Here is a 23,156-nt window from a genome sequence, read left to right as displayed (position 1 = left end):
AATGGTCCCCATTGGCTTCAATTGTATGGACACAAAACCACTGAAACATTTCTCAAAATACTTTGTATCTTCTTTTGTCTTCCACAGAGGAAAGAGTCACATACATGTTTTGAATGACATGATGACAACTCTATAACTGTCCTTAATTAGATTCATTTCACCTGAAGTTTAACAGATTCAGGAAGCTTCATGTGCAGAAGTCCTTCTCCCACATCTTCCTCTTCCTTCACCTCTGCTTCTGCTACACCAGCCTCCTTTTCCCCCTCTGTATCGGCCACTTTCTCCTGGTCCATTTTTTCCGCAGCATGTTCATCTTCCTTTCCTCTTCCCGCCTCCTCTTCATATTCATCTTCCTCATCAGGCTCAAATTCCTCATCCTCTTCTTCCTCTCCCACACCTTCATCCATCAGCTCTCCCCTGTTGTCGCCCTCTTGTTCCTCTACCTCTTTGACCTCCGTCCCTTCTTCTTTGCAGGCCAGCTGTTTCTCTGCGTCTCCATATTTGGTTGCCTCCGGGTCTTCAGCTGGACTTTCACCGTCGGTGAACACAGACGGCTCGATGAGCTTCAGGATGTGTTTTACGTCGCTGTCGTCAAACACGCCCATTATGAGCAGGGTGCTGATGAGCTTCAGGATTGGCACGAAGTGGAACTCGACGCTGCCCCCTACGGGATCACGCATGGCCTGTCCTCCGTCCTGCACTGCTTCTGTAAGCATGCTGAGGGCGTGGTCCTTGAGTATCTTGTGTTTGGGAATGACAAAGCAAAGTAGGAAAACAGAACGAACAGAATAAGCAAATTAACACACAAAAAAACATTTTTTAAAGAAAAGTGGGTAGGTCTTCATTTACCTGGAGAGGATAGAAGGGGCTGAGAGTGTAGAGGTCTGCATTGGTGCCCACAAACCCTGTGGGGGCAAAGTGTAGCTTGGGCCGCAGGCAGGTGGTAAGTCCGACACCTGGTAGCGCATGAGCCTTCTCAGCGTCCGAGTATAGGGTGATGCTCCTTGTCTCATCCGTCATGGGCACGATAAACTCCTTATTGGTCATGAGACGGTTGCGTTTGGCGGACTCGAGATGCATGGAGATGAGCAGGTCGTAGTAGCCGCTGCGGATGGGACCGGGCAGGTAGGTGTTCTCAATAGCATAGAAGAGCTGCAATTCGTCAACGTGACTGCAGAGGGCGTGAGCAACACGGTTGTTGCCCAGAGCGCAGACTGAGCCATACAACTTCAGTGTGTGGTAATGGAACGTCATCAGGTCAATGCGCTCTGAAAGTTCCAAGATATCAAGGCATCTGGGAAGAAAAATGAAATGACTTGTTAAAAATTGAGTTTAATCCATGCTTTACGCTGGATTTTAGGGCAAATATATTAAAATATGAACTATTTGCTCTTTAGTGTAACGTGTATGCTTTTATTTAAGAAATGGATCATGACATGCATATTAATGTAATACCTGTTCTCCTCAGGTATATGCAGTGCCATCATAATGAGAGGTTCAGAACACTGAACCTTCCAGCCCTGCCTCTCACTCACACGGCCTGTTTCAGGGGCCAAAAAGTGATTCGGCATCCGGCTCCATATGACTGGAGTCAGCACCTGGACATCTAACCTGGGAGGACATTGAGGAACTGGGTTCTTATGGTCACTGCGGAACATGGCTGCAGAGATGGGCATAATGTTCTGGATAAAGTGAGCAAAGAGCAGAATTAGAGTAGAAATAACAAGAATGAAAGGAAAAAAGAAGCAATAAACTACAGTGTATGTTCCTTTATAGTGACCTTTAATTTGCCCAGTTCTACTTGTAACAAGTTCTGGCTGGATGGCAAACAAAACACAGCAGGAAACAGCTTAGTGTTGGGTTCCACCTTAAACAAAAACAAATGTGTGTCAAGTCACGCTATGAGCATAAAAATGTTATATGGTCTCAATTACCTTTCACATTTGTGTATAGGGCCTATAGTAAATATCGATGACTCATATTGCACTCATACAAACTTTTACAAAATGCAGAAAACGCACCTCAGTGTGCTTTATCTCACCTGGTAGAAAGTGTTGATCTCCTTCCCATTGGCTGTGAAAGTCATGAGTCCTGTGTCCAGGTCCACCAAGCAACCAATCACAAAGTCCTCCTGACTGATGCGAGTTTGCTGCGAGCTGCCAAACTCTCCTCCCCACACCATGTAGCAGTTACTGCGTTTAACACTGTGGAAAACAAGAGAGATCCCAAATGAAGACATTTAAAAAGTGCTCTATTTGGAATATCACCATATAAAATGTTATAATTGTTATAATATATTTCAGTTTATTTAACTCTTAGTAGCCACAGTTTATTACCTATCATGAATATTGCCTTTGTCATCCCCAACGGTTACAGTTACATTTCGGACTTTGCCAAGATCAAAGTGTAGATCATACAGGTGGTAGTCAGGAGTAACCCAGCCTACCCACACTCCACTGGGCTCCTGGCCTGCAAATATCCGGACTGAATAATAATACTGCAGGGAATGAAGAAAGAAATTTCATTAGATGACAAATTTACATTTGAAGATTTTGTAGATGACATGTTCTGCACTTAAGTGTTTACATATGGAAGTTTTGGAATTTTTAAACATGGGAATGGATATTAAAGTTTATTCATACAGTTGTTGTGTTTGCGATGATTTCAGCATCGTCTCGGTCATCTGGGACAACGTCCTCTATCAGTCGGGGAACTGTTGGAACCACGGGAGGCTGGGCTAATGCTGCCTTCTTAGCTTTGGAAAAGAACCTAGAAATCACAGATAATTTGTCATCTCAGTTTTAGATTTCATTTGATTTTAGGTTTAAATAATGACCTAAACATAATATATCATAAGATTTACCGTGTAAAACAAGAAAAAAATTCTCTCTGCAATCCTCCTCACCCTTTCTTTTTGCTCTTCTCTGTGGTGGTGTCCTTCTCATTCTCTCCCTCCTTATTCCCAGGAAGCTCTTTCGGGACAGATGGCTCTTTCTCTTTCTCATCTTGCTCTTTGCGAGTGGCTGACTTCTTCAGAAGCTCAAACTCTGATTCAGGGTCCACCTCAAGAGTTTCATCCTCTGGGATAGTTAGGGTGCGGGTCAGAGGTGAGGCCCCCACCGGGACCTTGAAGGTCTCATGGAATTCTATAGGCATGCTGAGTCTAAAGAACATGAGATCTGTGTTGGCGTTCTGGGATCCGTACGTCCTGTGGGTGAGTTTTAGACAGGGGGCGCTATCTACTGTTCCATCCACACGGGACACCTATTGGGGAAAGCACAGAAGGGGAATTTTGTGTAGAGCATCATATAAGACCAGGTCATGTAACGATTACAGGACCTGCGTGTTCATTTCAAATAGTAGTGCCCAAATGATCACGTTGGAAGTAAAAATGGTTATTTAGCATTTTTTGAAAATGTTTAATAAACAGGAAGCTGATGTTACTATTTGTTAATTTACCACACTCAAGATGAAGTCAAGTGCATTCTGGGATACAGTTTTTTTTACACAGTATGATCTGTAGTATACAAAAGTAGTATTGTAGGTTATCAGGGTTTTGAATGCACACAGAAGCATTTTCGAAGTATTAACTCTTCCTGCCATTAACAGAGTTTTCTGTTATTTTCATTCCCTGTTTTCACTGTTATACAGTAGGGGGCGCTACAGCATCTATGAATCCAAAAGCAACAAATACTTCATACACTTCAAATACAGTCCAAAATGACCTACTTCCATATACCATATAGTAGGCGAAAATAAGTTTGAGTCACGAATAACACTTCTCTATCCCATGATGCCACGGGAGCTGAGCAACGGTCAAATTTTAAAAGTAAATAAAATAAAAATAGTGGAAAACATTAAGGCAGATGTCCTTTTTTAATGTACTGTAAGTGCCAATTAATTCATTTCTTGTGACTAAATTATGTTTTTATCAGCGCCTATGTACAGGTTGTTGTTAATACGTCATAGGTCAAAGAGGACATGGGTCACATGACCATAAAACATGAAATGTATTCATACTATATAGAATGTACTGTTTTAATGGTCGATAGGTAGGTACTCATTCAGTACAAAATGTCACAGTATGTGATTTCGAACGCAGCGCATGTTTTGATCATCAATCTGAATCAGATCATAATGGGTTATTCAGACTGAAACATTTTGTTAATTATTTGTACCTCAAGATGTGTATGGTCTGTAGGCACAGGTACAAACTGGGGCAGGCTTTTGCTGAACCACATGGTGATATCTCTCTTCATGTTGATGGCGAACGGTTCAAACCCTTCCTGCAGGCCGCAGATTGTGAAGTAACGCAGACTGCTCACATTCTGCCCAAGGTTGATACGACCCACCTGAGATAGTCCAAGACTGCACACAGGGATGAAGCCTGGACAGAAAAATAGAAAAAAGTAATCACAATGATTCACATTTGAGAAACATCTGTATATTTAAGAAGTCTATTCCTGACTCATACCCTCTCCAATCTCAATGTCTTTGAAGGCCATCTCAGACCCAGAATCACTGATGAGCATTTCTCCATTTAGAGTAAACATGATGTTCTGCTCTGTCAGGTCTATCATGCAGCCCACCACATCTCCAGGCTGCCACTGTCGGCCAAACGGCTCTTTCCCGATGTGCCACCGTTGAGCCTACGGAGATTAATCTTGGTTACACTCCACCCGGAACTTATGAATACTCAAAGACCATTGTTGGGGTTTTCAGTACCCTGCATCCATTGAAGACGTAGGCCAGGTCATCAGATCCTAGCTCTCTGTCTGCTTGAACGCTGGGTCTCGCCCACCCAACTCTCATCTCGCCCACCGTCACCGCTTCAAACTCAAAGTACCATTTCCCCTGGGTAACAGCGTAGGATTTCTCCGCTCTGAACACACGGATCTTATCGCTCCGACCGCTGCCAGGACCATGACCACCTGGAATACACGAAATGGGATTCTTTAACCGTCCTTCTTCTCAAACAAATAGCTTTGCGCTTTTTTGGTGATCATTCGAGGAATTATCAAAAGTAACGTAGATGGACTCACTGCTCTCCTGGTCAGGTGGTTCAATATTGTAGCCATAGCCTATGAGAGTCCGTACAGCAGCGCAAACTGTGTCACGATTGGTCTTTTTCGTCTTCTCATCCAGAAGATTGTATGGTACGAGACGGGGGTTACGCTTGTTCACAATGTCCTAAAAGTAAGTAAAATCACAAAACAACAGCTTTAAACACTGTTAACCCAATTAGCAGGGTTTTTTTTTTCAAAATTCTCTGGACGGGAGCATTGGGAAAAGATGAATTTTTGCAGTTGCTCTGGTCATTTAATGTTACATTCAGTGGTACCGCTAGAATCAAAAACAAAGCAAGCCGACCTGAATGATACTGTAAGTCCAGCCTTGGCGAACCCGATCACGAGCCCAGACGTTGTGTCCGTTCTCAGCCAGTCTTTCCACTAGAGTGTTCTGATTTGGTGTCAGTTTCACATGGTTGAGGTCCAAAGGTGCAGGTTTATATCCATTGCTCTGCATATACCTTATATATTGAACAAGAAACCAGGATTAGATATTTTGTTATTTATATTTTGACTTAGTTTGCTCTCTACAGTCTGGGAGTACTGACGTCTTGGGTAGTTTGATCTTCTTCAGGTTCTCCTCGGCTTTCTCATCACCCATGCCTACATGACATCCCAAAGCCAGAAGGGTCCTACATGACAATTAAATGTTAATAAACCACAACCTCACACATACGGCAGTAAAAAAAAACAGTGTTTCCTCCTCACTTCAATGTCTCTCCGGACATGGCCAGGTTGTAGTTCTTCTCTGGTTCCGGGAGACTCTGGAAGTCCACTAGACATGGATGAAGCTTCTTATTGTCATCACGAAACTAAAATAGTGGAAACAGTTATTGACGGTACAGAGAAAGGAAGAAGGAAAAGAAGGACCAATATGGTGCCAACACATTTAGAAAAAGACTCACTGGTCCATATGTCCAGCCCTGCTCGATACGAGTGACGGCCCACAGCTCGTGGCTATTCTCAGCCAGTTTCTCTCTAATACGCTCTAGGTGAGGTGGGAGAACAATCTGAGGAAAAGATTAAGATCATTTAGATTTAAATTCACGCTGTCATTCGAAAGAAAGATGATGAAAATCTCACCTGCACGGTGTCGACAGGATAGGGAGTGAAGGCAGTGTGTGAGAGAGACTGGGTTGGCCCCAGAAGGTTCCGGATGCCGTCAAAGTCATGCTTGTATTCTTTAATGGGCTCGATCCGCAGTCTGTCTTTGGGGAGAACTGCTTCATAGCACGGAGCGTAACCTGGAGGAGGAAGGAATTTGAAGTCTCCTTGTCGTCCACCGAGAAGATAGCGAACTCTGTTAAAGAGTACATAACATGAGCTCATGAAAATGACATTTCATGCAGTGTGTAATGTTGCCGTATTTGAAAGTAAGCAGTCTGCCAAGTTGTAAATCCGAAGGTGAATGAATAACAAAGTTATTGGCTTGGAAAAAAGGGAGTCGACTCTGAATCACGCAAACGAGTCGTACCTAGTCCGATTCGCGAACCGCCGCGGATTTACGTCACTACATATAGTCCCCGCCTACGTTTTGCCTGGACTGCCCGCGAAAACTTCACTCTTCTCCCCCAAACACTGTAGCTCCTGAGCCTCATTCGCGGTAGACCAATCACAGCAGACTAGACCATCTGACCAATCATATCAGATTAGGCCAACGGAAAGGAGGGGATTAGACAGATGAATCGCGGAACGAATCATTTGAGAGTCAGTCAAGAAGTAAGGTAAGAATAACTGCCTATTATTACGAAATAACAGTGTTTTTACACCTTCTATGTACTGTACATAAACTTGTTGTTGGACACTCCATAAACCAAAGTAGGACCTTAAAAGTCCCTAGTTATGTACTCTTTAAATCAAAGCAGAACGTATGGAAGATCATGGCGCTAGCAATAACAAGAGTCATAGGTTTGATTTCAAGGGAACACACAAGTCATATAACTGACTCAATTGTATACTTAGAATACAATGTACAGTAAGTCTGACTAAAAAAGATCCATGAATGTGAACGTTATGCGATTTCACAACAAAGGCAATTGAAGCATTTCTGAATTTGCTCTTACTTAATGCCAGCTGAGAAGCTGACCACAGGGAAGAAGAGACCATCCAGATTGAATTTCTCAAACATGCCTTGAACTGGATGTCCATTGATGCGGAAGGAGATACTGGGCACGCTCAGATCCAAACAGCAGCTCACCACGTCCTCAGGTGCGAGGATGTGCTGACTGGGTGAGGTCACCTGACGTGGAACACGACCTAAAGAGAAATCAGGGATGTGAACTCCAAACAGAACCGCACAAATAATCTGATTGGCTATTGGTCAGTGATGGGTTTGAACACATTTATTTCTCTGTAAACAATCTTCACCTGTCCACAGGTTTAGCCCATCAAAACCATACGAGTAAAGATCATCGCCCACACCGTTGCCTCCCCATCCTTCTCCACCTCCAGGATAAGGGCTGTAGCCCTCTGTCAAAGCCCAGCCCACACGAAGATGACATGCCTGCGGTGTCAGGAACGAATCCACGTGGTCTACTATTAGCTCGTAGTACCACTTCTTATACTGCGTTGAACCTTCACATGTTCCCAGAAAAATATTGGGTCTCATACTGGAACATGGTAAAAGACAAAAATGTCAAACTGTCTCTCTAATCTCAGTGTTAAATCAATATTTAATTTATTATCTTTTTTGTATCACCTGGTGACATAATTGATAATGTTGGTCTGCAAGAGGAGATCCCGACCAGGAAGCAGATTCTCAGTGATCAGATTCTGATTAGACCTCACGGCCACACCATTACACACACACAAAGAGCACAGCACATCCAGAACCTAGAAGGCAGATTGCAGGAGCACGTATGGTCAGATATGATCGAATATACAAACTAATTTAATGTGGGTTACAAAATGATGCGAGAACAACCTTGTGATTACGTCCATGTTTGTCCAAAAGTGCGATGATGGATTTGATGTGGTTTTCTTGGATGATGTTAAGCACCTCAGGACTTTCAATGAGAATGCAATACAGCACCTCCAGAATACCTGAAAATAAAAAAAATTTAACAGCAACTTACTCTGTGTTCAGTGATCGGTTTGATTCTCCAGAAAAAAAAAACATTTCTGTTATAATATTAACATCGAGTCACTTTGGATAAAAGCAACTTCCAAATAAATACATGTGATGGAAATGTAAAATATGCACTAATACATTTCAAAATTATACAGAATAAAAAATCTTGTATGTCTCACAGAAAATCTGTATAATACTCATGATGTATTCAGAACAAATGCTACTTTCACGATTCTGTTAGACAGTTAACACAAATTAATTTGGCCATTGTTTTGGATGTTCTCACTGGAATGTTAAAATAATCCCCATTCGTCTTTTAGTCTTAAAATATATATAAAAAAAGTTGTTTGCATGTAGAAGAAATAAGCATTACAAACGAACAGTTGGATCAATGTTTTTATGACATCATTCTGTAGTTCAGCTTCTCAACTTCTTGAAGTTGTGAGGTAAACTAAAGGCTATTGGCTATTTAAAAAGGAGGAGGAGCCACACAATATGACCCATATGTCAACGCATCCAACAAAGCTGCACATTTTAAAGCACTTCAGTGGATCTTTAACTTTATCCATGTGAACGAAATCAAGAAAAGATTTATTGTTTAGGTTTCCATACTAAAGTTTCACTGGAATTCTATTTAATAATATATAAAAATCTTTGTGGTGTCTTAAATAAGCCCTAGAGGCACCTGTCTGAAGTCTTACAGAACTTCTTACCTGAGGACGCCTCTAAACGGTCCAGTTTGCTGACCAACCAATCCAAATTATCACAGAACAAAGCACAGTTTGCCCTGTTTCCTCTGATCAGAGATGCTATAAAAAAATAAAGATGTTAAACAGGAAAGGTACGTAAATTTTAAAATATAAAAACATCATGCTCATGTAAAATAGTCAATTTTTTAAGATATTAAGATTGAATGTGCTCATACCCAGCAGCTCATAAAATAAGTTGACTATCTCTCTCCAGGAATCGCCTGCCTCTTCCCCAGCAAACTCAGAGAAGTGTGCTGCTGTGTTGTAGACGTTCAACCGATCAACACAGTCCAGCACAAGTGAGATCATGCCCTATGCAGAGAAGCAGATGATCTAGGTAAACATGTCATGCATTGGATGTGCTTTTGTAGGAAAGTATTCATTTGTATATGTGTGACTGACCTCCTCCTGGAATAAATTCTGACGGTTCCTTAATGAGCGCAGTTTGGTTTGCTTCTCCTCATGTTCAAGCTCCTCCTCTGGAGGACGGAAATAAAAGATGAGATCCTGCAAAGACAGGACCACAGAGTCCAGAGGCAGAGACACGGATTGACCCGGAGTTTTATTCTTCCCGCTTAGTGAGTCCAGACCTCTGTAAGAGACACATTGATACCATTAAATTAACAAAACCCTGATATTTACCATTCACATACTTTACAATACCAGTCAATATTTTAGACACGCCTACTTATTCTTTATTACTAGTTTCCTTTGACTTATTTATTAACACACAGCACATAATCTCTAAATCTGACAATTTAACATCAACTTCAGACCAAATGTACAGTTTCACTATACTTGATGAACTGTGTAAAGAGTCCAGCCGTGCTGTAGATCATTCTTGCAGCCTGAGACTCTGCTGTCTGTGAACGTGCCACGGTCAGCGCATCGTCCATATGACCTTCCTGATGCAGTATAGCCTAAGAAACAAGATAACAAACATTGGCTTGAACTGAGAATCAAGGTCTGATTAGAGTGATTTTGCATGAAGTAACTCGTACCTTCCTCTTTAATGGCCCCAGGCGAGCAGACTTGGCATCTACTGAGGCATACGTGAGCCACAGACTGGTGGAGACGTGCTGAACGAAACACATAGACTCGCCATACTTTATCTCTGGAATCCCCATACCCTCAACATCACGCTTCTGAGCCACCTCAGTCTTCTCCTGCTCAGAGACAAAGGAACGGTTAGGTTTAATGTCACTGTCATTTGTATTGGTTAAGCACTTCTGTAAGTTAAATTGATATGGACCTTTGATAAACGGAAACAGAAGGCAGAGTTCTTCGTATTGGCTTTTTCCGGGTCCACAATCAAGAGCCCTTTCTCCTCATCCAGACACAGATACCTGCCGGTGGTGATGTGACGGACTCTGAAGGACTGACCCCACTTCATGTGGCTACAGCTCCATCTGTTCAAAATAAGACAGAATGAATATAAAACCACAGGAAACCAGGACAAAAAACATCTTTAATGTGTAAACACACAGTACTAACCCAATCCGAAGAGGCTCTAATCTCCAGAGAGACCTAGCGTGGCTGCATACTGCACCGCCTTCATAGTGCGCATTTCTAAAAATGATGCAAATAAATGAACAAGAAATGGTTCGTTAATGTTGTTTTGTATATGATAACTATATCGTATGAGTATCCTTCCCACCGTCTCTGGTCGTCTCCCTGGTCAGCGGCAGGAATCGTTAAACACTCATCCATGTGGCCGTGGAAAAGACGTAAAACGTGCCCGCCAGTCAGAAACCCTAAATACATAAAACATCACATAAAAATGTATTAGAAAGATGTAGTGAATAGAAGAACTGATAAAAATGGAATGCACTTAAACTATCACATTCGTTTTATAGCCATTGATGAGTCCGCCAGAGACAAGCTTACCCTCTGCCAGCTCACATCCGGAACACACCGGGTTCATGTTCCAAAGAGTTTGCATGAAGGAGGCGTCAACCATGAGGTCTCCACTGGCGTAAGAAAGGTGCTGTGGATGAGAACAAAGTTTCAGGCTAAAACTATAGGCGGTCACCAAATTCAGTTCAAAACTCAGAAGGACTTATGTGGTTTTACAAAAGCAGTAAGACACTTCAGGCTGTGCTTTATTGTGAATTTAGTCAGAACAAAAGGGGTCACAGGCACTCTGCTTTCACTTCTACTTTTCATTGTGCCAAATAACATCCTTCAGTCGTGACGATATTAACAACTACAGCACATCAATCATGCAGAAACAGATCTTACCAGATATCTCTCAGAAGACACACTGACCAGAATGAGGTCATCACCCACCCTGACCTTCTCACCTTCTGACCTCTGCTTGGATGCTGGGTGAATAGTCCACCAGCATGCTTCACCTGGAGAGACATTCAAGAATTTTACTCAGATTTCCTATTTGAAAAAGCTGAACAATTTATCAATTCTTCCATCAATAATTCTGTTCTATCTAGAATTTAGGCACCTGTCGAGTCTTCTTGGAGGCCTACATCAAAGGCCAGCTTGTCTGTGAGCGACCTTGATGTCGTCAAACAGCTGAGATACTGCACCGTGTGATGAGACGACCAAACAATATTGGTACGTGTTACAACAATTAGTCATGCAAGTGTGTTTCAGAATGGAGTGTATTGAGATGTGACTCACCATGCTTGAGTGTGTGTGTCTGAGCAGGATTGCGTGGCCGTACAACAACGTCCGGTGACCTCCACCTTGTGATGACTACGAGAATCGAGACGTTACTTTAGAAATACAATTCAGGGTATATTTCTTAATGCCAAACATCATCACATAACCAAAGATATTAGAGAGAAAATTACATGAATTAGATCAGTGGTTCAAACTTTTTCGTTGTAAGGCCCCCTTTGTGTTAAGTGCCTCGCTTTGCGGTCCCCCATACAAAGACGTATAATCTTAAACTTAGAATTTTAATTAAACCAAAAACATTCCGTTATACAATGCTGGTACCTCAATTATTTTGGTTGGTGGTGTCATTTTTCTGATGTTTGATTGCATAAAATCTATGATAAATTTCTATATTTCATAAAATGCCACAAAATCTGTGGTCTCCCTGGATCCATCTTGGGGCCCCCAGTTTGAGAACCACTGAATTAGATGACAGTGAAATAGTGAATTGTCAGCTATATTCCAGCACCAAAACTAAGAAACACAACTAATGAAAATAAAGTTGCCAAAAACTATCATATGAATGAATGAATAACGAATAGGTACAGTGTAACCAGGATCTCTTGTGACATCAGGCTGGAAAACAATTTTAGGAGTGCACAACTAAAATGTATACAGTATAAATAAGGTTTCTTATGTGGTTTTAAGTCTGTTCTCTGCAACAGTAATTGGAGATTCAACATTCACCCTGTCTACAATCACCAAAGTAGCACAAGAGTGAGAAATTTGCAAAAAATTAGAGTTAAAAGTAACTGGAAAGTGAAAAGCATGCCAAAGAGAAACATACCCATTTATCCAAATCCACTGCCTACAGCATTCAAAAGAGACAAAATGAGGGAATTCAATAATTACAATTTTGATCCTGGACACAAAAGTCACATTTGAAATGAAGCGATCTAATATATACTGTAACAGCGATTGGGTTCTACTGTTAAATGCATCCGTACCTCATTAAGCTCAGTCGTGTTAGCCAGCATTTCCTGAAGGGCCCGAACAGATAAAGACTGCTCCAGAATAAACACGCATATGGCCAGATCAGGTGGAACATTCTGGAATGATAAAACAAGTGTTTACAGGCTAAACTGGGACTCTTTGAGTCCTGAAGCAATCAGTTGCATTTAATAAACTCTGTTGAAAGTGGCACATTAAGCAGTACACTCTACCTGGGCATTAGAGGTAGTTTCCAGAAAACACAAGCGATTCCCAAAACCCTCACAGGACAGACAGAGTTTAATCTGTTCTTTCAGGATGGTGGCTGTACACTGAAGAACAACCTGATCATCCTATATAGACAAAAATGTCAAATGTTAAAGAAGCAAACGCTGCGTCAATCTGATATTTTCTCTCTGGTATTAAATTGCATGAAGCATTTTTTTTTTAAATCTAAAGCAAATGTGTACAACAAATATAATTAGCTGTCTGCACAAATATTAACACTTGTTGTTTTGTTACAGCAAGTGTACGGCTCACGCTGCTGCTACATGACCTTGATCGAGGCAGCAAGTCTCTAATCGTGAATGTGTGTCAGGTTACAGCCAAACCACATGTGAAGAGGCTTTGATGAAACTAAAACTGTCTCTGAAGATTTATGCATCAGATACCTACAAGCTCTATAACTGCAAAACACATAAAAACTCAGTTTATACAGAAATCAGCATCACCGGTGCTTATACAAGAGGTTCATTCCAACACCAATTTTGTGCACGACTCCACCCTGTGTAACTATACTCGCTTAAGAAGTGAATTTTAGCAGAATTACAATTTCATTAGTTCTATTAGTGTATGCGTTAAATATTGAATGTTTACACAACACTGCCATGATTTCATGCAGATGTCACATTGCGAGCGTGCTATGACACACAAACCGGAGCAAGTCATGTCCTTGACAGGCTGTGGGATGGTGTATTAGTATGAATGCAAGTGTGCGCTCCGCTGAGATATTTAAAGGGCTGTGGAAAAGCCTGTCTACATAGACACATGCTGTTAGTAACCCGAGACCTGCTGTGTCTCTATTCTCTCTATGACATTATGACAATATACAACTGTTATGAGATCAGTCATTTTTTTAACTTCCCAAGCACCAATTCAGTGGATGGGCCATTGACCTGTTCTTGAAAAGTAGGATGGAAGTAAAAAATTTCACGTTTTATATTCTTTTTTATATTTATTTGGTCTTACAATGCTTTCATTAAATACGACAGTATATAAAAACTAGACAAGTACAGCCTATTTAAAGGGATAGTTTACTCTAAAATGAAACTTCTTTCATCATTTATTCATCCTCATGCCATTTAAAATCTTTGTGTAACTTTTTTCTTTCACACAACACAAAAGAAGATATTTTGAAGAATGTTGGTAACCAAACAACACTGGCCCACTTTTTTATATGGACACAAAACCACAGAGATATTTCTCAAATGATCTTGTTTTCTACATAAGAAAGAGTCAAATACAGATTTTGATCCTATTACAGTGGCAAAAGCATAGAAGGTCTAAATTATTTTACATCAGCTCCTACTCGAGGCCACAATCTCATTCTATGTTCCTCTATTTCAGGCTGTAACACCTGCCATACACACATTTCAACTCCCCTCAGAATACAGAAGCACGTCACACAGCCAAGAGTGCTCAGACTGGTACCACAGAGCCATTCCAGAATGATTGTCTGTTTGCGACGGTTGCAGATCAGTGACACAAAACTGTAAGGAGACAGCTGCCTGACTTCTGGTCCTACATGGCGGAATCACGGGGCCAATGATATATAAAGAGTCCCCTGTGGCTAGTCCACTTATATCATCCAAGGAATGCTGTGGATGAAATAAATTAATTCATAATTTTGTGGACTTATTAATGAACAAAAAAATCTAAATTGTAAAATCATTTGATCATTGATTGGAAATAATAATAAAATCATTATGTCTATGGACTAACTTCCTGCTTCAATAGTCAAGCAAACAGTTTGAAGAATTAAAGAATAGGGATCCCATTTGCCAAAAAAGACAAGTCTGCATTCATAGTGTGTATACAATCTTACCATATGATCTGCATCATGAATTATTTACTGTATTGACTAATGCTAATGAATAGGTAAGGCACCAAAGCTGCTTTGATGTTCTCCATAAAACACATATATTGTGGCCAGTGTTGGGTAAGTTACTCTGAAAAGTAATTAATTACTAGTTACTAATTACATATTCAATAGTGTAATTAGATTACTGTACAAATTACTCTCTCCAAAAAGTATTTAATTACTTATTACTAATTACTTTCTATCAACCTTGATTTGTTAAGTGATTCAAGGATAGACATGAAACGACTCTTAATTCATTCAAATAAATAATATAAAACTACATAAAGTGGTATTATTAACTGATCAAAGTATTACAAATGTGAGAATTATACATTGAAGCATGGACTTTGAATTTTGATGTCAGTTCCACTATTGCACACATATATTTTACACAAAGTATTTAGTTTAATTACATCAGAAGTAACTGTAATTAAATTACAGAAAAAAATCGAGTAATCCCTTACTTTACTTTTTCAAGGGAAATGTAATTAAATTACAGTAACTAATTACTTACTAACTAGTTACACCCAACACTGATTGTGGCACAAAATGTGACTCTTATATCACAATTCTAATTCTGTTTTAGGTGTGCATACACATCAAGTGCAGTCAGATTCTTTTAGAATTATAATAAGATTTGACTACAAATACATTTACATTTAGTCATTTACAAGACGCTTTTATAAGTGTAGCAATAAGTGATAAGTAATACCTTTTGAGAGAAAGAGAGAGGGTTAGTTTTTTTAACTCATTTGTCTGTGAAGTATTCACAGAACAGATGGGTTTTAAGTAGTTTTTTGAATGGACCATGCACAACCTTATAAACACTGTGAAATCCTGAAATACAGGAACATGAAATGTGTCAACGGTTTGGCAATTCGTCTCTGTGAAACATCAGCATTTGTGAATTGTGATGATACGTGTTTTAGTACATGCACACAAAGTTGAACTGAAAAGCCTTGGAGGCCAGCAAAAAAGTACCAGGACCTATAACAGAACGTTTAAATAGAAATAAACAGGTGTTGATTTAAGACCAGGCTAGAAGCTGCTAATCCCATCTCTGTATATAGACTCATAGCTTACAATAAAAAACAACGACAGCAAAGCCTCGATCGATGTTTGTGTGTTTGGTTGTCCTCCGTAATGCATATACATATATATGTATATTTTCTGTGAATTAAAAATACTTTAATTGATCTAACATTTTTGGTCGCAAAAAGCGAGCGGTCAGACAAAAGTGTAAACACTGTTATGCACTTATACTTCTCACTCACTTCCATGTGATGATAGCACAGATCTCTATGTGAAAAGTGGAATTCTAGAAAAGAAAATGGAGGGGCTAGCTGTTTTTTTATTTAGTTTTATATATATGATTATTTATGATTTTATGTCAACAAAACAACACTCTTTTTCATCTCTCCGTTCAAACAATGACCCAAAGATCAACCTAAAGCTGACACAACCTCAGCATGACCACAGTCAGCCTTGGTCAAGGATGACCTTTTCTCTCCTTAAAGCATGACAATGGACTCTACATTACTGCAGTAACTGTAAATCTCATTAGCCATTACTATAGTGTGACTGTGTAGTCTTTCATTTACACATCTCTGCATCTATATATAGTCTGTAGTTTTGGTTTTATATCTTAGTCTTGGCAGTATGTTGCTGTCATGCTTCTGTATAAGAGCAAGTGTAACATCCAGTTTCAAACAGTGACAATTTCAACCTCTGCACTTCACAATGTATAAATAGACAACAATGCAAGCAAATCCACACACCTGCCCATGTCATTCCACTCCACGCTTTCATTAAAGTGTATTCAAGTGTGCTGTCAAAATGTGCTTACATTTTTAGTTTAACATTGATGTTGTTTATCTAATTATGTACACAATCTACTAATATATAGGAATTTTCATGACTTTCAGTTATTATCAATCACATCGTCTTTAAAATGCATTTAATAAGGACTCACGAAAATCCATTTCTAGCTGAAGAAATATTTCCATGACATCTCTATGCTTTCAAAGACTGCAGTCGTCAACTGTTGTATGTTTAATTTTAGCAGTCCAGAAAGGTACCAGAAAGCAGCAGAATGTTTCAACTCACCGTTCGTAAGAACTGAATTTCCTCCTCTCCCTCTCCACCTTCTGCCATGGTACTGGAGATCTACAGGTACAAGCAGCAGAACTGTGAAACGGTCCCTTCACTCCTGCTGGGACAGATCCCAGCCTCCCTCTCTGTGTCCCGTGAGTGTGCTGAGAGTCACAAGTCCTGCCAATGGGGGTTCAGAGAGATTTAACAGCCGCTGACACTTTCTCTGGTATCTTGTCACAACTCTACATCAAAGGGGAGGAGCACCAGTCTCATAAAAGAAGCATTATCAGTTCCCATTAACTGCACATAAAATCTGAAGATCCTGATTAGAAAGTTTTATAGATCAATCACTATAGAAACTTGAACTGAATAGATACGACGCAATGAAAATAATATTCAATCCTTGTAGTTGTAATGCTGATAAATAACATGAACTATTCATATTTGTTGCTCAACTTGCAGAATTAATACTTCATATTACTAGTGCACGTCTAGGCCTACACGTATCTAAAGATGAATATTCATGCATGTTTTCCGACAAAACAAAAATAACAACAAAAAGTGAACTATTAAAACTTTATTAAGAACAAAGAAAAAAATAGTGTGACAACTGACAAACAAAAGTACCAACAATAAAAATCACTGTTCCACAAATGAACATTTGACGTAACAAATCAGATTCAAGTGCCATTTCGTGGGGAACTAATATTTATTAACCCAATGAATGAGAACTAGAACATTTAAAGGGGCAACGGGTTCCAAGCAGACATGCGGACTTCATGCGATGGCCAACGGGGAGAGTCTCTGTAGCGTCTTCGAGTGGTCGGAGGTCTGAAATGAAAAGCTGGAGGGGACATCTCATAAGGTAATCGTTCATCATCTTCAGAAATGACATCATCAAGCACCAAAGACCCAAAAGCTTTGCAAGGTGCAAACTGAAATGTAGGACTGGCGTCCAGCCATGAGGGGTTTTCCTCTGTTTTAGGGAGAGGAGAGACTTCATATTTATCCGGGCTTGCGTCTCCGAAGGGATTCAACGGCACCATCTGCTGGAAGAATGTTGGAGATGTAGAATCAGGTGTTAGGACTTGATGTTCCTCGAGATGAAAACGAACACCAGAATCTCTATGATGCTTCTTTTGATCATCAATGTGGCACTTCTGGTCTAACTGTTTATGAAGATCAGACTCCTCGACATCCAGTTTGGGTTTGTTAAGCCGCTCAGATTTCTTACTCAACGACTGAAATTCGTTTTTATCCACTTCAGATTCTTGATTTCTCTCTGAGCTCGCCAGCAAACAACCTACATTCCCATCTATTATTGGCTGGGCTTTTGGGGAATATTGTGACCTCTTGCACACCTCTTCTCGATGCAAGTCGCTGATCAATTCATGATCCACAGACTCCACACCTGAATCAGGGCTAGCATCACATATTCCTATGAAAGCCTGATTTGCAGGTGGAGAACTCTCAGGGCTCTCTCGCAGTCTCTCCGATACTCCCTCATGGCTAATAGAGCGTCCAAACCGACGTGCACCCTGCCTCCGAAGACGCGTAGCCCCCTTCTGAAGGCATTCTTGTGGTTTGTCCCGAAACTGAGGTGCCGCCCGTGATGTCCGGAGCAGCAAGGTCAAAGCGCTAAAACCTCGAAGTCGCTCAGCCATGGACAAGCGCTGATGGGGTCTTTTGAAACCAAGAGTGGAATCTGCCATCTTGTCTTGTTTCTTCCGCATTTTAACCGTGCCTGTCATCTCTTGGCCTGGCACCTCCATGCTTCCCACATTCTGATTCGCCGTGGTTTTATTTCCCTGCTCATTTGAAAGGGTCAGACTTGCAAACAATGGCCTGACACGGTTTACCATCTCTGGTTCAGCCCTTCCAACTTCCTTTTCCAACCCAGGAATCTCATTACAACATGACTCCAGCGTCACCTCAGGCAAGCTTATGGATCTGCGTGGACGGGACCGGTTCTTAGAGCTCTTCTTCTTAGCTTCTTTGGATTCCTTACGTGACGGCTCTCCCACCGGCTTCGTCTCTCGCACCAGTTCCTGCTCTTCTGTTCCCTTAAACTCCAAAACTTCATTTGGCGTTACAGATTCGATCACTGCGTGTTCACCTAAAGGTACAAACTTTTCATCTTCAAGTACAGTCCAGCATTCATCTTCACAGGGTTCCTCACTTTCCTGTCTTTGAACGCAAGGGACTTCAGATCCCACTGAATTTATAAAGTCATTAGGGCTTTCAACAAAACTGCAGTTAAGAAGATCTGGGTCATCTTCAACCTCATTTCCAACGACAACTGCAAAACAAAGGAAAGGTTCCATATCAGAATTTGAAACGACATTAATACAAGATGAAATTCATGAAGGCTTATTCAAACCTCCTCCTGGTCCATCAATAAGTATTAGTGGTACCCTTGGAGATTCATCACCATCGATACTACTCTTATAGTCAGATTGTACTCCATGATTTTCTAAACCATTTTCAGAGACTTTGTGTGTTGGTGTCAGTGATATCTGAAAATACCAAACAAGATTATAGTAAAAAGCTTTGAAAGACGGAAAAAGAGGTAAATGTCAAAGGAGGACATACGTGGTTGGACATAGTGAAAAAGCGAAGAGATCGTTTTCTCCGGTGAGCTTTTTCCTCCTGTCCCAGAGGCCTGAGAATCCCAAAACACAATGAAATGCCTGACTGCAACCTCCTGTTATTTCTAACAGAGTGTAATTTGTATACCGAAGAGATTTCCAGTGCTCCCTAGTCAGGTTTCTCTTCTTGCAAGTGTTGAGATCTTCCTTACTACTCTTTTCCTCCAGGGGAGTGCGAACGCCTGTGGATTCTGCTCATAAACAGATTTTTACCGGCCACTTTGCTGCATTAAAAAAGTTTCTACAACAACCAGGAGATAAATTGGTAAATTATGCATTTGAAGTGATCTCACCCTCTGTTGGCTGGCTGATTGAGGACGGCATGTCTTCTCTTAGGTCATGCAGAGAACGCCTGAACAAACAGATACAAGAAAGCATCCAGCAGAGTTAAAAGTCTTACAGTAAAACAAGTAGACATTCCCTAACAAAAAAGAATAGTTAAGTAGCAGATGTACCGTTTTTTAGCAGATCCTTCATGTTCAGGAACAGTCTCATCAGTGGCTTTGCGTTTGACTGTGATTGGTGACTGTGGGGTGGGGCTTTTTGAGAATGGAAGATCTATGGAGACCCACAAATACGTTTTCCAATTAGAAAGCAATAAATACAAGAGAATTCACACATTGCAAAATGTGCCTTACCTGACATGACATCTAAAGATATAGGTGGTCCGGTGGGAGTACGACATGGCTTCAGTTTGGAAAAAGCATCTACGAATATCTCTGAAACAATATTTATAGTAAAAGCGACATCATCATGATCAATTTTCTCTCTGTTTTTAGAGAAAAAGATTAACCATTCATACATTCTGCATACATAATACTAATTAATTTGTTATGAAATCTGCTTTTAGATCTTGAACACAGTTTAAGCACATTCTCAAGATTTTTCAACACACAGATATGAAAAAACTATATTCATGATAAAATAAGGATATCGCTATCACATATTCAAGATTTCTGGAAAAAAAATGCAATTTTACCATAAAAATCTTTTATCTATGCATCAACCCATATTCTGAATATTGAAGGGACGTTTGTGCAATTCTCACCGCCAACACTTCGTCTCCGTTGTCGTCTCAGGCTTCTGTACACACTCAGTCCTGTTCTCTTGCTAAACATAGCGCCACCCGCAGGAGAGGGTGTGTCTGTCACCCCTGTTGCTTTTGATGCATCCATCACACATGATGGAACGATACCTAGTAATCAAAGAGAACACAAGTATACAAAAACGTGATTATACTGGGGCTATAACCAACAAAAGACTAGTTCTCCAATCATCACACAAATCTCATACATCTTTACCAATACGGTCTGCATGAAGAATAAGTGTTTTGATCACTGCTGCCTGCTGGTCTAGATGCTTCTCAGTGTCCACTGTCAGTTTGGAGGGTTGTGCTGGAGACTGGAGCAGGTTCGGGGCTATTACAACTGCCAGACTGTTTACATCCATTCTGTTCTCACTGCATCTGGTGTGGAAATGTGAAAAGAAAATCAATACCAATCTCATACCAGTTTGTAAGCGGAATGATTTTGTAAACCGCCAACACAATTAAGTTGTTAAGGGCTACTTAGTTGATTTTAGTTTTATGCATAGATTATGAGACAGGCCATCGATTACCAAAAACTTCAACTCCTGTCATGCAACCAAGTTTGTCAGCAAACAAAGTTCAAACCTCTCTGCAGCCTGACGCAGAAAGGTGCAAATGTATCTCAGCGCACGGGCGTGAGATGCAGGAATCAGAGCTGTTATAAGCAGAGTTGTTCTAGTTCTCGCCCCCTCCTGGTCATGTGATATCACAAGTCCCTGAGCCTGAATCAGGGGACCCTGGAGGTCTGTAGGGATGAGAGGTGACGGCAGCTCACGCAGGAACTGCTTGAAGAGAGATGCAACGTCGCATGGCTGCAAGAGGTCTGCGTGAGGCGGGCGGAAGAAAGTCTTTCGCTGCTCCAGATCTGCCTATGAAATTGAAGTAGTTGTTTTGCATTAATTTTCCAAGATGAGCATCAAAGAGGCATCAAACCATTTGATCATATGAACTTAACATAGTGGCCACCATATGGAACCATCTGAATGTACAGCAAAGATAAATCATCATAACATTGAATTCATGTCTCACAAGCATCACCACGAATTTACCCTTAATGCACGGATGCGACTCAGGGATCCAGTCTTCCTGAAAAGACCTTCGGTATGCAGATGCTGTGACAGGTACCCACAGGCCTCCACCAAGAACCTGAAACCCAACATATAAGATGCTCTCATGACTGTCTGTCAATCAATCTGTCATTCATTGAGCAGTAATAAAATATAACTTCATTTTTTTGAATATCCACCTCAAATTTGATTATCTGTCCTCACAAGACTTTACTACAGTAAAGATAGCTTTACTATGCTATTTGTAGTAACAAAAATAATAAATACCATAGTTTAACCACTATGTATTTTATGGTAAATCAAATGGTAATAAATCCACATAAAACTATGTTTACTGAACTATATTAAACCATGGTTAATAGTTCGTTAGGCTAATTTTGATCTTTTATAACATGGAAGATCTTTAATAAAACATACTGGGGTACTGTACCGCCCATTTCAGACAGTTGTTGTTGAGGTAGCAAGTGCAGGTCACGTCCAAAAGCAAAGCGTTGTGGCCCTTTTTTCTGAGAGAAATATTCAAGATATTAATGATGTTCGAGTTGCATAAAGTTAGTAAAAAAGTAACTGTTACCTCAGTGAGCGTTTGTTCTGAGTTTGAGTTTCCATTCAGAAGGTTCTTCCAGTTTTTCACGCGGATGCCGACAGCCTTCAGCGCGTGAATGATCGCGACCACGCGCAAACGCTCCTCTGTTAATCCAGCCATTATGTGACCGTCAACAAAGCTAAAACGTTCCTATCCAAGTTTACAGTGCTTTGTATTGTTTTACTATCACTTCACTGGTACACTGAAGACATGGAAACGGTTACGTTTGCTCTACGGTGTGGCAGAGGATGCGGTTCGTGTGTTTTCGTATGAACCTTGTGAAATGATTGGCGGTGGGCTGTTTCCGTTCACCTGCCCGTATGCAGATTAGCACGCTTTATGCAAATAAGATTGCAATAATAAAAGCGATATTCAAATAATTTCCATACTAATTGTTATTGACAATTAAGAAACTGATTTTTTTGTTTTATATTGCTAAATGATGAAAGGAGTGATATTATTTACAAACATACAATTCTTAAAGGTGATGATGGCTTTCTGTTGTGTAAACTTCAATTCTTTTACAGGTGGTAAACTAATACAAAATAAAATATAAAACATATATTGAACAAATTAGCCAAAATATTTGCAACACTACAAATGCATGTTTATGTACAAAATTATATTTGTGGTCTGAATATCAAATAGTTGTTCAAACTAAATTAGTGGGTTAATTTTATTGCTTTGTGTTTGCAGGGCAAAAGTCATGGGTTCGATCATCTTTGGGAAGAGTGGTTCTCAAACTGGGGGCCATGGCACACTGCGAGGCCCTAAGATGTGTCCAGGGGGCCACAGATTTTGTGGCATTTTATGAAATGTAGAAATTTATCATAAACTTTAGGCAAACATCGTAAAAAGAAGAGCACCAATCAAAATAATTTATGTTTTTGCATTGTATAACCGAGTATGTTTTTTGGTTTACTTTTAAGATTATAAGTCTTTATTTGGGGCCTTAGACCAATGCACTCAACACAAAGGGGGCCTTACAGCAAAATGTTTGAGCACCACATGGGAACACACATACATTATTATTGACAAAA

At 40.4% G+C, this 23,156-nt stretch overlaps 2 protein-coding genes across 12 annotated transcripts in view; both read right to left on the bottom strand.

The window, feature by feature from the left end:
* ryr1a (ryanodine receptor 1a (skeletal)) overlaps window positions 1–16,884 on the bottom strand; it is a 44,054-nt gene extending 27,170 nt beyond the window's left edge. For 6 of the 11 annotated variants that reach the window (XM_057320371.1, XM_057320374.1, XM_057320377.1 and 3 more), the window contains exons 1-37: window positions 16,741–16,884; window positions 12,728–12,847; window positions 12,512–12,613; window positions 12,352–12,372; window positions 11,526–11,600; window positions 11,347–11,425; window positions 11,130–11,242; window positions 10,776–10,875; window positions 10,546–10,642; window positions 10,383–10,457; window positions 10,141–10,297; window positions 9,890–10,054; window positions 9,687–9,808; window positions 9,291–9,480; window positions 9,065–9,200; window positions 8,853–8,948; window positions 7,993–8,111; window positions 7,768–7,901; window positions 7,437–7,678; window positions 7,133–7,325; window positions 6,153–6,369; window positions 5,975–6,079; window positions 5,778–5,881; window positions 5,618–5,701; window positions 5,371–5,530; window positions 5,043–5,190; window positions 4,726–4,931; window positions 4,475–4,649; window positions 4,179–4,387; window positions 2,906–3,264; window positions 2,643–2,769; window positions 2,337–2,497; window positions 2,042–2,204; window positions 1,781–1,867; window positions 1,456–1,682; window positions 850–1,294; window positions 162–740 (exon numbers count right to left, since the gene is read on the bottom strand). In XM_057320371.1, the coding sequence (XP_057176354.1) occupies window positions 162–740; window positions 850–1,294; window positions 1,456–1,682; window positions 1,781–1,867; window positions 2,042–2,204; window positions 2,337–2,497; window positions 2,643–2,769; window positions 2,906–3,264; window positions 4,179–4,387; window positions 4,475–4,649; window positions 4,726–4,931; window positions 5,043–5,190; window positions 5,371–5,530; window positions 5,618–5,701; window positions 5,778–5,881; window positions 5,975–6,079; window positions 6,153–6,369; window positions 7,133–7,325; window positions 7,437–7,678; window positions 7,768–7,901; window positions 7,993–8,111; window positions 8,853–8,948; window positions 9,065–9,200; window positions 9,291–9,480; window positions 9,687–9,808; window positions 9,890–10,054; window positions 10,141–10,297; window positions 10,383–10,457; window positions 10,546–10,642; window positions 10,776–10,875; window positions 11,130–11,242; window positions 11,347–11,425; window positions 11,526–11,600; window positions 12,352–12,372; window positions 12,512–12,613; window positions 12,728–12,847; window positions 16,741–16,788 (5,940 nt within the window). In that variant the 5' untranslated portion in view covers window positions 16,789–16,884. The remainder of the gene's footprint in view (window positions 1–161; window positions 741–849; window positions 1,295–1,455; window positions 1,683–1,780; window positions 1,868–2,041; window positions 2,205–2,336; window positions 2,498–2,642; window positions 2,770–2,905; window positions 3,265–4,178; window positions 4,388–4,474; window positions 4,650–4,725; window positions 4,932–5,042; window positions 5,191–5,370; window positions 5,531–5,617; window positions 5,702–5,777; window positions 5,882–5,974; window positions 6,080–6,152; window positions 6,370–7,132; window positions 7,326–7,436; window positions 7,679–7,767; window positions 7,902–7,992; window positions 8,112–8,852; window positions 8,949–9,064; window positions 9,201–9,290; window positions 9,481–9,686; window positions 9,809–9,889; window positions 10,055–10,140; window positions 10,298–10,382; window positions 10,458–10,545; window positions 10,643–10,775; window positions 10,876–11,129; window positions 11,243–11,346; window positions 11,426–11,525; window positions 11,601–12,351; window positions 12,373–12,511; window positions 12,614–12,727; window positions 12,848–16,740) is intronic. The other 5 variants (XM_057320375.1, XM_057320378.1, XM_057320379.1 and 2 more) reach the window with 1 other exon arrangement.
* Window positions 16,885–17,337: 453 nt separating this feature from the next.
* On the bottom strand, window positions 17,338–22,428 carry zgc:153345 (uncharacterized protein LOC566129 homolog). The gene is made up of 13 exons (XM_057321550.1): window positions 22,105–22,428; window positions 21,948–22,036; window positions 21,513–21,609; window positions 21,049–21,332; window positions 20,678–20,841; window positions 20,425–20,571; window positions 20,015–20,095; window positions 19,832–19,934; window positions 19,670–19,728; window positions 19,465–19,567; window positions 19,321–19,390; window positions 19,109–19,244; window positions 17,338–19,027 (listed from the first exon to the last, which is right to left on the bottom strand). Exons 1-13 carry the CDS (start codon window positions 22,234–22,236, stop codon window positions 17,469–17,471), a joined length of 3,024 nt encoding a protein of 1,007 aa, XP_057177533.1. The 5' UTR covers window positions 22,237–22,428; the 3' UTR covers window positions 17,338–17,468.
* Window positions 22,429–23,156: the final 728 nt, after the last annotated feature.

Source organism: Triplophysa rosa, linkage group LG22 (genome assembly GCF_024868665.1).
Source record: "Triplophysa rosa linkage group LG22, Trosa_1v2, whole genome shotgun sequence".
Lineage (NCBI taxonomy): Eukaryota > Metazoa > Chordata > Actinopteri > Cypriniformes > Nemacheilidae > Triplophysa > Triplophysa rosa.
The sequence above is the reverse complement of the archived record's forward strand: the minus strand, read 5'-3'. Positions and strand labels throughout refer to the sequence as shown.